At 52.6% G+C, this 14,329-nt stretch overlaps 1 protein-coding gene across 2 annotated transcripts in view; it reads right to left on the bottom strand.

Annotated features, from left to right (window-relative positions):
* The window catches only part of MELTF (melanotransferrin), a 48,612-nt gene that overhangs the window by 26,336 nt on the left and 7,947 nt on the right, over nucleotides 1-14,329 (bottom strand). For both annotated transcript variants that reach the window (XR_007155434.1, XM_047873928.1), the window contains exons 6-14: nucleotides 13,944-14,011; nucleotides 11,122-11,309; nucleotides 10,202-10,382; nucleotides 9,343-9,494; nucleotides 6,993-7,089; nucleotides 5,626-5,820; nucleotides 4,257-4,413; nucleotides 4,101-4,168; nucleotides 1,564-1,751 (exon numbers count right to left, since the gene is read on the bottom strand). Coding sequence is in view for 1 of the 2 variants with exons in the window: in XM_047873928.1 (XP_047729884.1) it covers nucleotides 1,564-1,751; nucleotides 4,101-4,168; nucleotides 4,257-4,413; nucleotides 5,626-5,820; nucleotides 6,993-7,089; nucleotides 9,343-9,494; nucleotides 10,202-10,382; nucleotides 11,122-11,309; nucleotides 13,944-14,011 (1,294 nt within the window). In the remaining variant the exon portion in view is untranslated. The remainder of the gene's footprint in view (nucleotides 1-1,563; nucleotides 1,752-4,100; nucleotides 4,169-4,256; nucleotides 4,414-5,625; nucleotides 5,821-6,992; nucleotides 7,090-9,342; nucleotides 9,495-10,201; nucleotides 10,383-11,121; nucleotides 11,310-13,943; nucleotides 14,012-14,329) is intronic.

Raw genomic sequence — 14,329 nt, 5'->3', positions numbered from 1 at the left:
GGACACAGGGGAGAGAAGGGGGGAGATGGGGAAGTGGGGGAGGGGGTGGAGTGGGTGGGAACCAAGGACCCTGTTGTCAGTCTGGGTTCATTCCAGATGTATATGGAAAGTTGAGCCAATGGGATTTGCAGATGGACTGGATGTAGACCATGAGAGAAAGACAGGAGCTGAAGAAGACTCCTGAGGAAATGTGAGGTCTGGAGTGGCCATCCACAGCAGGGGGGAAGCCTGAGGGAAGCAGGGCAGTCCAGCTGCGGGCTTGTTCAGGCCGAGAAGCTTGTTAGAAATGCTAGTCGAAATGTCAGGTAGGCAGCTGTTAAAGATGGAAGGGTGGGATGAAAGCAGGGCTGAAGACATAAATTTGGGAGCTGTCAGTACACAGATGGCTGCTGACGATGTGGGATGAGGCGATGTCAACAGGGGTGCAGTGGAGAAGAGGGCTTAGGATAGAGCCCTGGGGCAGTCCAGTCATTACAAGCCAGGGAAATGAGGAGGAACTGCTATAGAGCCTGGGAGGAGAGCCAGGCAGGTGTGCACCTGGAAGCCAAGGGGCAAAGCACTTCCAGCAGGTGGGAGCTGTGGCCAATGCGGCTAAAGGGTCAGGGAGATGTGGGCTGAGAAACAGCCACTGGACTCAGCACCATGGCTCACTTTAATCTAGCTCAGGGCAGGTTCACGGCCCTGCGGGGCCCTGTCTAGAGTGGTCTCCATCCTTAAGAGAGACCAGAGAGGGGGCGCCTGTGTAGCTCAGTCAGTTGAGTGTCCAACTTCAGCCCAGGTCATGATCTCACAGTTCGTGCATTTGAGTCCCATGTCAGGCTCTGTGCTGACAGTTCAGAGCCTGGAGCCTGCTTCGGATTCTGTGTCCCCCTCTCTCTCTGCCCCTTCCCTACTCACGCTCTGTCTCTCTCTGTCTCTCAAAAATAAATAAACACTGGGGGCGCCTGGGTGGCGCAGTCGGTTAAGCGTCCGACTTCAGCCAGGTCACGATCTCGCGGTCCGTGAGTTCGAGCCCCGCGTCAGGCTCTGGGCTGATGGCTCGGAGCCTGGAGCCTGTTTCAGATTCTGTGTCTCCCTCTCTCTGCCCCTCCCCCGTTCATGCTCTGTCTCTCTCTGTCCCAAAAATAAATAAAAAATGTTAAAAAATAAATAAATAAATAAATAAATAAACACTGGGGGGGAAAAAAAAAAAAAGAGAGAGACCAGAGAGGAACTGGTGACTTGAGTAGAGATGACTCTTTGAAGGAGTTTTGCTCTAGGAGGGTGGGATTATGGCTACAATGGCTGTGAAACCAAGAGGGGGCTCATTTGTTTTTTTCAAGATGGTAGAAACAGCAGCAGGTTTATATGTGGGTGAGAACGATCTGGCTGAGAAGGAAACATTAATAACGCAAGACACAGAAAGGATAGTTGGAGGAATGGTTTGACTAAGTGAGCATGTCAGAACTTTCTCCAGGCTTCCTCAGTTCCTCCTGAGGTCTGCTCCAGGTAGACTGAGGCACCCGGGGCCCTGGCTCACTTGGTTGCCCACCCCCCAGTGATGTAGCCCCTGCCCTGGCTCACCTGGGCCTTGTCCAGCAGTCCATACACAGTGAAGATGTTGGTGTCCCGCCGGACCATGACAGCATGGGATGGTATCTGTGCCAGATTGCAGGCCGCGAACTGGGACACTTCGGCCCGGGCCCCGTTGGGACACAGCAGCTCATAGTCCTCTGACCTTAGCTCAGCAGCCCAGGGCTCAGAATTGTGGCCTGAGAGGATGGAGCATTGGGAGAGAGGAAGAAAGAGGCTGCTTTCCTTCTGGATTCCCAAATCCTTGACTGGGGAGAGGTGGCCATATGTAGCCAGCTTCTCAACCCTCTCCATTCTCCAACTTACCTGCTCTCCTACCAGGACCGGAGAACCTGGTTGAGCTAATAACATTGGTAGGAGCCGGGGTGCCTGGGTGGCTCAGTCGGTTGAGCGTCCAACTTCGGCTCAGGTCATGATCTCGCAGTTTGCATGTTCGAGCCCCATATCGGGCTTGCTGCTATCGGCACAGAGCCCACTTTAGATCCTCTGTCCCCCTCTCTCTGCCTCTGCCCCACTTGTGCTCTCTCTCTCTCTCTCAAAAATAAATAAAAACATTAAAAAAAAATAACATTGGTAGGAGCTACCACTGGTAGAGAATAGGGAGAACCTATAGTGTGACAGGTATTTCACAAGCACTGCTCTCTCCTCATGGCAGTAACACAAAGTGAGTATGACCACTCCTATTGCATATGAAATGACAAAATGGAGACCCTTAATCACTCCCAGGCCAAGAGCCCCACCTGTGTGTTACAGGTCTTGGGCCTGAGGTGGGGTGGGCTCCTGAAGGTGGTGGTGGACCTCTTACCCTAATGGCTGAAGTTCTCAAACCAGAAAAGGTATAACATCATGTGTTGATGTGGAAGAGGCAGTTTCAAAGTTAGGTCTAGGGTGGGGCCCAGGGATCGGTATTTTAAACCAGCAACCCAATGTTTCTGAAGCAGAGGGTTGTTGGCCCAAGGGCTTCCTGAGAAACGCTGCCCTCGGGAATCATACTATTTTTGTGTCTTCATGTATTATTCACTTAGTATCCACCCTCTTCCAGAAGAAACTCCAGGTGGGCCCACAAGTAGAGATAAAAATAAAGGGGAATGAGTGCCCCTGGGAGGTGGGTGCCTCGATGCAGGTGACTCTTGAAAGGGTCCCCCCAGGACCGGCCCCTCCCCTCCCCCTATCCTGAGACCACAGAGGGCCTGGGGCTGGGGCCAGGCCAGGCTCACTGGCTCCTGCAGGAGCACAAATCTCCCTCCTCTTGGGGGGATGATCCCAAGTGTTCTTCCAGTAGGAGCTTTGCAGGGGCGAGGGGTTGTGGCAACGGGGTCTGGAGCCCTCCCAGCTTTGGTAACACTTCTTAGGCAGGGTGGCATCTGAGTTTTGAAATCCTAACTGATGTTCTTCTCTTGCAGGTCTTACTTCTTCTTCACCAATCTCCTCCTCCCCTTCGGGCCACATTGCACCTTTCTGCACTGAGTTTTGGGGACGAGTTTCTGAGAGAAGACTGAGCCCCCAGCACTTGGGGTTTCAAAGCCTGGGTGCAGGCAGGGTATAGAGAAAGAACAAACAGTAGGTGTTGGGGGGGGGGGGTGGAAACAGCCTCCAGTCTTCAAAATGGAACAGGAGCAGGGAGGGAAGAGAGGCATGCCAAAGTCCCCTGCCCCTCAATAGGACGCAGGAGTGGGTTTGGGGGGGCCTGGAGCATAGAGTTTCTGGGCCCTTCTTCCCAGTCAGAGCCCAGGAAGGTGACTCCAGAGAAAAAGCCACCCATGTGATGTGAATGGGTTTGTGCATTGCCTTGTATGGCTTAGGAGATGCGAGGCGATTTCCCTGCACGGGACACTGACCTGCTCAGGACCAAAGACCAGATGCTGATGTGAACTGATGACCCTGTGGAGAGAGGCCCCTGTCCCCCTGCACCTGCCCACTCCCACCCCCCACCATACCTAGACACAATATAAATGCCCAAGAAGGGGTCTCTCCAAATGGACTGAGGTTGAGTTTCTACCATTTTGGTGGAATGGAGATTTGGATTCTAGACCGGTAAAAACTGTCATGTGTCCTGCCCACCTGGACATGTGCCCTGAGGTCTATTCTTCCTGAGAGGCCCTTGGAGCCCCTGGGATCCCCAAGAGGCAGAGCCTTCTAGACTCAGTCTTTTTTTTATTTTTATTTTTATTTTTATTTAAAAAAAAATTTTTTTTTCAATGTTTATTTATTTTTGGGACAGAGAGAGACAGAGCATGAACAGGGGAGGGGCAGAGAGAGAGGGAGACACAGAATCAGAAACAGGCTCCAGGCTCTGAGCCATCAGCCCAGAGCCCGACGCGGGGCTCAAACTCACGGACCGCGAGATCGTGACCTGGCTGAAGTCGGACGCTTAACCGACTGCGCCACCCAGGCGCCCCTAGACTCAGTCTTTCCTAGCTGCTGCTGTACCCCAATCCTGGCAATACCCAGTGCCTGCATCATGTTGGAGATAGGGAACAAACCCCCAAGAATCTGGTCCCGCTCTGGCCCCAGCCCCCCTCACGTACCATTTGTGTTGTCAAAGACAGTTGTGTGCTTGACGAAGGCAACATCCCCCGCATTCTCAGCCAAGCACCTGCCACACAAGAGGCCAAGGCAGGTGTTGGCAGGAGGGACCCAGCGTCTGTGCTGGCCCCAGGCCCGCCCACCAGGCCACTGCTTACCTGAAGGCGCCGCTGTAGCCATAGTACCTCTCCTGGCTGTTGCCAACACACTTGTTTCGGCCCTGCTCGTCCCCCACACAGAGCGCACATAGCGAGGATGGGTAGTTCTTGGGGTTGTTCACAGGCACGCAGCTGGCACTGAAGAACTCGCTCACGGCTGGAGCAGAGGGGGAGGGCTGTGTCAAGGGGCCAGCAGGGGAAAGGGCAGTGGGGGCTCAGGGGCAGATGAGAGGGCCACTCCCCTACAAGTCTGCCCACTCTGCTTGGCCCGACAGCTCAAGGCCACCCATCTGCTGCACTGCCCACCTGGCTCAGATGAGCATGTCTCCTCCTGTGAGAATCACAGGGATGAGGGGAGTACAGAAGTTGTCCAGATACAGGAATCCCATGGACAGCCTCTGGTTGGTAGTCACCCAATCTTCTCTTGGACTCCCTCAGGGATGGTGAACTCACTACCTCATAAGCTATTCTCTTCCAGTCAGGGCAAGTGCCCAGCTGTGTGGGAGTGGGAGCAGCCAACCCTAACACTCTCTGTGTGCTTGTGGAGATGGTTAGAAAAAAAAATGTGGTTTTTTTCTGAGGTGCCAGACGGGACAGAGGTGCAGTCAGCCCAGGATCTTGCCAGCTTCCTACTGCCTTCCTTTCACCATGGATGTATGTGATTTAACAGGTGGGGAGGGCCCTGTGTATGGCATAAGGTGGCTGCTTGGTAAACGTGACTTCTTCAGCACTTGTACAGAAGCCTGGCCACTTTCCAGCGAGGTCCCCCAGATGCCTCGCTGCTGGGATATGGGGACAGACCCATAACTGGACGGTGATACCGCCAGGCCCAGAGCTCACGCATACCCCCTGCTCCTCATGCCCACTGGAGCTAGTTCCACTCTGGGTAAGTGGGACGGGGCAGCGTGGCACCCTCCACCCAACAACGGCTCCAAACGTAGGCAAGAATATTCCCAACCTTGGGGCGCCTGGGTGGCTCAGTCGGTTAAGCGTCCGACTTCGGCTCAGGTCATGATCTCCCAGTTCGTGGGTTCGAGCCCCGCATCGGGCTCTGTGCTGACAGCTCCGAGCCTGGAGCCTGCTTCTGATTCTGCGTCTCCCTCTCTGTCTGCCCCTCCCCTGCTCATGCTGTCTCTCTCAGTCTCTCAAAAATAAATAAATGTAAAAAAACTAAAAAGAAAAAAGAAAACAAAAGGATATTCCCAACCTTCCCAAGAGAAAGGGGCACATCAAGGAGGAAGAGGAAATCTCTCTGGGCTGCTCTGTGGGATCCTGCGGGGGGTGGGCTCCCTGACCTTCAGACCCGGCCCCCAACCCAGTAGACCCCAAAACAGAGTTTGCATGTCTACGTCCCTGCAGAAGGTGGTACCTGTGAGGACATCGCAGTCCTTGGGCCGGATGAAGCCCCTCTGCACCAGGACGCCCACGGGGATGTCCCAGCCCGCGGGGCTGTGGAACCCTGAGTGGCAGGAGCGCTTGCCCCGGAGCTCATCCAGGGTGAAGGCGTAGGAGCTGTTCCGCCTCACCACAGCCACCACGAAGTAGGAGTTGCTGCTGTCCTCCGCTGTGGGGAGGGGACACCAGTGAGGACCCCATTGGTGCTTTCCGGCCTCAGCCAGGCATGAGCCAACGCAAATCCCCTCCTGCCCTCAACCCGTTCCCTCAGGCGGCTCCTGCCCCAGAGCCATGGTCCTGCCCCAAGTGCCTCTCTCTGCTTCGGGTCCAGGCCCTGTCTGCATGGGTTCAGGAGTGCACATCCAGCAGTGGGACCCCTGCTTGTCCCCCTCCAAGGCTGGGAAGCAGCCCTTGGCTCCACTTTTCAGAGTTCTGTGTCCCTCAACCCATTCCCCAACATTCCTTACCCAAAGAGATTTCCCTTCCCTTACACTCAGGTGGTATTTTTCTCACCTCTTGGGAGAAAGGTGGAGGCACAGCTGAGGACTGCAGAAACATTTTTCCTAGGCCCAAAGATTTTTCACATCCAAGTGAAATGACCTGAGGTCACCACTTACGGGGACAGAACACCAAGGCCCCAGCCTGGGCCACTGGGAAGGTGTGCATGAGCTGACAGGAAGGACAGTCCCCAGGGCCACCTTCTATGAGCCACATGGTCAGGCTGGAAGGGCAGAGGAGGCTCTCTCTTCGAGGGGTCAGCAAATACTCAGCCTGCTTTTGTATGGCCTGGCTTACAAGCATAAAAACAGTTTTTAGGGGCGCCTGGGTGGCTCAGTCGGTTGAGCTTCTGATTTCTGCTCAGGTCATGATCTCACAGTTCATGAGTTTGGACCCTGTGTCGGGCTCTGTGCTGACAGCTCAGAGCCTGGAGCCTGCTTCAGATTCTGTGTCTCCCTCTCTCTGCCCCTCCCCTGCTCATGCTCTGTCTGTCTCTCTCTCTCTCTAATATGAATAGGCATTAAAAAATGTTTTAAAAAACGGTTTTAATATTTTTAAAAGGTTGTAAAAAAAAAAAAAAGGAATATGCAGAGTCTGTATATGGCCTGTAAAGCCTAAAGGGTTTACTTTCTGACCTTTTATAGAAGGTCTGCCCACACCTGCCAGGCTTTTAATGACTAGATGGGAAACCCGAGATCTGGGGTTTGCCTGTGACTGACAGCAACCAGCCCTGGGAAAGGGACACTGAGGGGGAGCTTTTGAAAAGGGCTGAGGTGGGTTATATATATATGAAAATATCAGCTGCTTTCAGCAGAGGCCAGGGGACCCAGCAACCACACTCACGGGCATAGCGCTCCCCAACTGCTGGAATCAGGCCATATTCCTTTCCCGCCATGTAGATGTCCTCGCCTTTCAGGGTCACAGCATCAATTTTCCCAGCCTGAAATGGGACAGAACGGGTGACCGGGCAGAGAAGGTGTCGGGATTTGACAGAGGTGCTGGGGACTTTGGCCTCTTGCTCTCTTCCCCGAGGAACCCTATCCTACCCCACCCTAGTGAGATGTGTGGGCAAAAGGGGTGCTTGGAGGACCAGAGGCATGAAACCAGCACTCCCATCCGTGGGCGTCTGCTTTGTTCTTTGAATAAATGTTTACTGACACATCTGTTGCCAGGCCCTGTTTTGAGCAGAACTTTGACTATCACTGCCCTTGTGCTTGGGGTGGGGTCTCCCCAGGGACTGCCAGCCCTGAGAGGCCTGGGGCACTGTACTGTGTCCCCAGCACCTGGCCCAGGGCTAGCATCCAGCACAAATGCAATGTGTATTTGTCGAATGTGTATGCGAATGTATGAAAGAGCCAGGCTCAAAGACAGCAGTCTCATGGCTAAATAGCTCTGCCTCAGGAGGCAGCAGGAGGAGCCCAGGGCCCTCTTTTCTCGACCCTCCTGATGCGCTCCAGGTCTCCCACTCTCCACCCAATCTTGTGAATTCTGAAGCCTCTGCGCAGGTGACCCCTCGGACACTGAAAAGGGATTAGCCAATAATCAAGGCATAGTAGTGTGACAAACCCCAAGGAGAGGGAATGGGGCCAGGGGAGAGAGGGGACATCTGCACCCCAGGAAGGTACCTTGCACTGTTCAGGCCCAGAGGCATGATGGCGGAATAACAGGCAGTGGCACTGGTATTTGAGCCTGGAGGGTGTGTCTCTGGGGGCCCTCTCCTCCCTCACCCAGACTTCCTACCTACAGCCCAGGGTTCGTTCCAGCTGGCACCCCCTTCCCAGAGTCACCGTGGCCTGGAAGCAGATGGGTATCAGAGCTACACTGGACACCATCCCTGAGAGCCTCAGAACCAAGTATCTCTGAGCCTTTTGCTGGGGTTCTGAGGAACCTCCAAGTCTGCTACTCTCCCCGTAGGGCACTGGGAAGCCCCTGGGCCCTGTTTGAGTTTAGACAGAGAGAAGGCTCCTGCCTATAGGGAGCTGAAACCTCTCTCCTACATCTGTCCCTGCTCTGCAGCCTGTGGCCCCAGCTGCCCCCCACAGGACAGCCTGCCCAGCCTTAGGAAATGAACGGCCCTCTACCTCCAGTCTCCCCTTCTCCATTCCACTGAGGTCCACCCTTCCTCGGCGTTACCTGTGGTCATGCTGGGGCCGACCTCCTGTGGGCCCCTGGGGACAGGGGTTCCCCCACCATGAACTGGGTGACTTTGGGCAAGTTGCTTCCTCGGCCTCTCCCGGCCCCAGTTTCCACACTTGACAGTGATCATACCCACCCCATAGAGGTGCTGTGAGGATTAAGTGAAGCGGCCCGCGTGAAATCTCAGCACAGCGTGCGGCACCCGGGACTCGCATGCTCGTGTGACTGCTATCTATCACGATCCTGACCTCCTGTTATTCCTGTCCATGCTTCTCTTCTTGGCCTTTAAGTCAATGTGGTTGCCTGGCTGGGGCAGTGTGGACACTCAGGAGGCGCTGTGGTCCGGCCTGCATTTGGGGACTGCCCTGATAAGGGCTCCTGACCATAGGCTCTACCTACTTGCTCTTAAAAAAGAGGAGGGAGGAGCCCAGGACTCCAAGGGCTGGTGGGCCACCTGTGACCACAGTAGCATCCTTGGTTGCAGGGCCCTAGGGCTACCTCCCGGTCCTGGCCTCCATCTCCAGGCAGAGAAGCAAAGCAGGACAGAGCTGCGTGGGCCGCCACAGGGCCAGTGCTTTTGACTGCAGCATATCAGCGGATGCCAAATCAGTGCAATGAACCATGACAAGCTTAGAAAAAAAGGCTGGGATAGACCATCACAGAAGACATCAGCGTTCACTGTACTTAGTAAGGGTCAGTACTGTTTGTTTCATCTCTCTCTATAGAAGGCCACAGGTCAACCAGTGCCTGGCTGGGCCAGTCTCGGGCTCCATCTGCTCCCAGACCACCCACTCAGTGAGGAGGGATTCCTGGGTTCCCTGAAAGGAAATACCACCCCCCCCCCCCCCCCCGCCGTCCCCTGGGGTGGGATGGCTGGTCCCTGCCAGGCCTTCCTCCTACCTTTTCTCTGTGGGGCTGTCACAGGAGGTGTTCTCCTCCCCAACCTACCCTGTTTCCTTCAGACCAGGGCACCGGGGGAGGACTGGTAAGGACCATCCCAGGCACGGCCACCGCCTGCCCCTCTGGTCTGCTCTGCCCCTCTGGGCGCAGCCCCTACCTGGATCCATTCCATGCAGTGCTGGGGAGAATCGGCCGACACACACTGGATCTCTGGCTTGAGCTTCTGCCGGCTGAAGGCCACAGCCATGTCTCCACACTTTTGGATCTCCGGAGCGGACAGCACACACCAGCGTAGGTAGCGGGGCAGCCCTGTGTGTGTGAGTGTGTGTGAGCTTGTGGTCACCACCGCACACACCTGCTTCAGGGGCTGGCCCTGAGCATGATGGCCTGCGGGGCAGGGGCCATGGGGGCCAGTACCTCAGTACGAAGAGCTTGGAGCCAGACCCAAGGGAGAGTCTGGTTCTCTCCCTCATTAGCTGTAAGAAGTAAGATTTTTAAATATCTGATCCTGTTTCCTCTTACAGAAAGGGGGTAACTGTGCGCCTCTTTCATGGGACTGTGAGGAGGCTTGAGGCAGATCATGGCTGCCATGTGTCTAAGTGAGTGGCATACCATTTCCCTGGCTGTAGGGGGCAGGAAGCAGGAAGCCCATTTGTAGACTACTGCAATGGTCCCGCCAACAGACAATGGCTGAACCAGGGCCTTGGCTATGGGGTGGGGAGGAGGAAGAGAGAGGCATTGTGGAGAGAGAATGATGGGACTTGATGACTTCTGTGTGGAAGGGCAAGGAGACCCTTCCCAAGACAGACCCAGGGTACAGCAGGCCATGCAACTCTGGAGAAGCTTCCTCCCCAAACCTCCAGAGGCAGGGAGGTGGAAGCAATTGGTTCTCATGGAGGCCAAGGGGCACAGCTCCTGGGGTGAGTGTCCTCTCCCAGCTGCCTCTCCAGAAAGCATTGCCATGCCTGTGGTCCGGCTGGGCTGGAGCCAGTGGGGCAAGAGACCGGTGGACTTACGGTTGGGGTCACAGAGGAGACCCTTCATGGCTTGCAAGTACTCGCGGCCCAGCCAGGCCTCATAGCTCTGTGTGGCGATGGGCACCAGCTCAGAGGTGGCATCTTTGAAGAGCAGGTCCTTCTGCCCATAGGCCTCAGAGCTGAACATCTGGAATCTGCTGCCCTCATGGCTGAATAGACGCTGTGTGTCAAGGGATGAGAGTGGGGGTTGGTGAGGTGATGCCAGCAGGAAGGGGGACACATCCCTCCCAGATATGCCACCAGCTCCTTATTCCCATGCCCTCTGGCCAGGCGCCCACTCTGGGGACCAGGTGAGGCACTGCCTCCTTCCCCCAGTGCACTCTGCCTTGTCACACCCAGCTGAGTGAACACAGGACTTATGGCCCAGGTGTGGATGGGACTAAGGACAAGTGATGGGACAAAACTAGCTAAAGCTGGGGTGCCCCACAGTCAGAAATGTGCTGTTCTTGTAAACAGTGGTCTCAGCAAAACATTATTCAGCACATTTAATTAATGGGGTACTTCGACCTTCGTTGGCTTTGCCATTTTATTTGCTCATATATTCTGGTTTTGGTCTTAAGAGCCACAAATGTGAGCAGCTTTCTCTAAGGGGTGCCTGAGCCCAGGCCTCCTCGCTTCCTGAGTCCTGGGTCTCCCCTCTCTGGTCTGCCCTTCTGGCTGCCAGCTCACACAGTCGGTCCCTCCTTCACACCAAGGTTGGACACTACAGAGACCTCCTCGGCTGTGGTCTCGCCCCGGGCAGGGGTGGGGGTCCCTGAGTCTTGCCCCTCTTGGTCTGGCTGGCCCAGCCCCATGATGGCTCTCACTGGAGTGAGCTCCTACCCTGGCGAGAGACCAGAAGGTTCGGTACCATCTGGGAAGCTGTGTCTAAGCAGGGTAGGGGGGTGCCCTGAATTCACCTGGCCTTCATTGAGCAGCTGGAACACGAGGCTCCCATCTGTGTCAGGCCGGACCATCACCGCGTGAGCAGGCACCCGAGCCAGGTGGCATCGCCTCCACTCGGTGACATCAGCCCGGCTGCCATCCAGACATAGCAGCTGGAAGTCTTGCGACAGCAGTGCCTGGCCCCAGGAGGGAAGAGTTTTCCCTGGGAAGATAGGAAGCCTGTGGTGAGCCAACTTCTGTCCTGGGAGGGGTTTGGGAAAGGCCTCAGGAAGGCCCAGGAGAGGGAGCTGAGGAGAGGCTAGGGTGTAAAGAGCCTCAGACTCATGGTGAACAGAAACTCTTCCGGGAGGCGGGACCCAGAACTCAGAATGAAGAGGAGCTTGGTGACCACACTCCTCAAGACCAGGTGTATTACATTTTCTATAGACTTTCCCCAGTTTCTATTAACAACACGGATTTGAGGTCTCTGACAGTAATGCAGCACAAACAGGACGATTCATTAATGATAAAAAGAATAAGAGAAAAAGGGGAGCTCAGAAGGGGAGAGAGAAATGAAGCAGGAGTTCACTGCTTGGCTCTAAACTTGGCTCTGAGCAGAGAGCAGGGGAGAGGGCCATGGTGGGAACACAGCCAGACAGAATCTACCCAGAACTGTGGCCCAGAGAGAAAAGGGTAACTCTCCAAAGCTTTGCCCATATATTCATCCAACATTCATCCATTAATGTCTAAGGATGTTTCCTCCAAGTCCTTTGTTCTCTTTTCTAACCATTTCTAACATGGCTAAGGACATACTTGATAGGCAATTTTGCACCCTACTTTTCTTTTTTCCACTTGTCATTTTAAAGTATTTTCCCACACTATTGGAAAATTTCCATAAAACTCATTTATGATAGAAAACCAGATTTATTTGAAAGAGTGAATATTGACACCAGATTAAGAATATTAAGAAGAATAATTTTAAGATTGTAACTCAACAGATGGCATTACATAACAATATGTTTATGACTTTTCAATTTTAAAATGAGGAGGATAAGCCTCTGCTAGGAAATAGGAGGGGGAAAAAATCATTTGTGGGATCATGAAAACTCTGTTCCCTCCAAAGCTATTTCAAAACCAAACCCCAAAACCGAGAGCAATAGTTTGGAAAACTCCATAAAGGTCATTTTTAATGACTGCATGATCATTTATAGCACTCTCAACAATTACTCTGTGCCATTCTCGCCTCCCTCCCCAGCTCTTCTCTATTTTTAATCTGCTGCAAAGCCTTTGTATAGAGCTCTGGGGGCATATCTGGCCTTCCGGTGAGACAAACGTACCACTTTGGTATTTCGATCTGCCACTGTTTTTCATTGGCTAGGGACCATTAGAGCCACCGTCGCTTCAGACATTTATGTCAATTCCCTTTTTTGTTCTTACCAATCTTTTGCATGAAGATAGTCTTTAAAAAATTATTTAGACTTCCTTAGATTACCATCACAATACTAAAAGTGCCAATTTTAACCCAATACAGCCCTATTCTTTCTCCACCTTCCAATTTTTTTTTTTTTTTTTTTTTTTTTTTTTTTTTTTGCTTGATCTTAAGGCCCAAGTCCCAGCTGTCCATTTTCATAGGATCATCTTGCTCTGGAGATAATCCTATGTGCTTTCTCCTTTTTCAAATCATTTTTTTCCTCTTTCTCAAATCTGGTTCTTATTGTTTGCCTTCTTGAATGTCAGACCACATGATGGACCTTTTGCTTTTAAAGGCAAAGGTTATGATTAAAAAAAAAGATTGTGATAAAAAAAAAAGACAGTGATCAGACATTATTGAGTAGGCAAAACTATAGAGACAGAAATGATTGCTGGATGCCAGAAGGGGGCATCAAGAAACTTTTGGGGCGAGAAGTCTGTCACAATCACTCTCTTGATTGTGTTGGTGGTTATACAACTGTGTTTTTGGCAAAGTTTGCCAAACTGTACTTCAAAACGAGAGTGTTTGCTGCATGTAAATTACACCTCAAATTAAAGAAATAAAAATCCCGACAGAAATCTAAATTAGAGGACATTCTAGAAAATAACTGGCCTGACTCTTCAAACATGTCACTGCCACAAAAACAAAGATTGAGAAATTCCTTGAAGTTAAAGGAAACGAAAGAGATCTGACAACTAAATACCACATGTGATCGCACCTTAGGTCTGCGGCCTGAAAAAAATGGCTACAAAGAACAGAATTGGGAAAACTAGTGAATCTGGAATATGGGCTGTAGATTAGATAATAGTATTGTGTCAATGTTATGTTTCCCGAATTTGATGACTGTTACTGTGGCTAGGTCCACATCTCCTCGTTTTTAGGAGATACACACTGAAGTATTAAAGGGTCTGAGGCAGGCAAACATACTCTCAAATGATTCAGAAAGAACATACACAAGTATAGAAAGAATGATGACTCCAATGTGGCAAATGGTAAAAGCCGGAATCTGGGTAAAAATAAATGGAAATTCTATGACTGACTCTTAGAAATTTTCTATAGCTCAATGATTGCAAAAAAAAATTTTTTTTTAGTGGATCAACACATAACACTAACCCAATTTAATATGACCTTGTTCAGGGATAAGGGATGGCTTCTTCAGATAATGGGAGAAGGGATGGTAGATGAGGGCTAATGCAGAGATTTGCAAATGTTCTGCAGTCAGAATCCAGTCTGAAAGTGGGAGCCAATGCCAGACACAAATCAGAGCAGGGCAGCCCCTTGCCCCACAGAGCAGTTTGAACTATACTCATGAGACTCATCTCTTCCTTTTAGGGAGAGTTACAGGGCCTGAGACCCTGCTCCTGGACGCCGGCCCTCCCTACTCACCATCGGTGTTCGCCAGCACGGTGCTGTGCTTCACAAAGGCCACATCCCCTGCCCCGTCCGCCAGGCACCTGCAGAGGAGAAACCAGTGAGCCTGGGTGGAGCTCATCTGCCTTCTGGAGGTCTGTTCTGGACCTCCAGAACAGATGGTGTAATGGTGGGCACAGGTTTCACGGTCAGGCAGTCCCAGGATCTAGCTCCCTGGTTTGTTTCTTGTGTGGCTTTGCCAAGTTGTGGAGCCCTCCTAGCCTCTATCACCTCTAAAGTGGGGATAAGAAAGTAGCTCTCCATAGGGAGAGATCCTTTACAATCAGCATAGACACTGTACAGCCCAGCTCGGAGCCTGAGTGGAGCAGGTACTCATAGGGCAGCTGCTGTTATCAACAGCT

The sequence above is a fragment of the Prionailurus viverrinus genome, chromosome C2 (genome assembly GCF_022837055.1).
Source record: "Prionailurus viverrinus isolate Anna chromosome C2, UM_Priviv_1.0, whole genome shotgun sequence".
NCBI lineage: Eukaryota > Metazoa > Chordata > Mammalia > Carnivora > Felidae > Prionailurus > Prionailurus viverrinus.
Note: the sequence above shows the minus strand (reverse complement) of the source record. Positions and strands in the feature narration are given on the sequence as shown.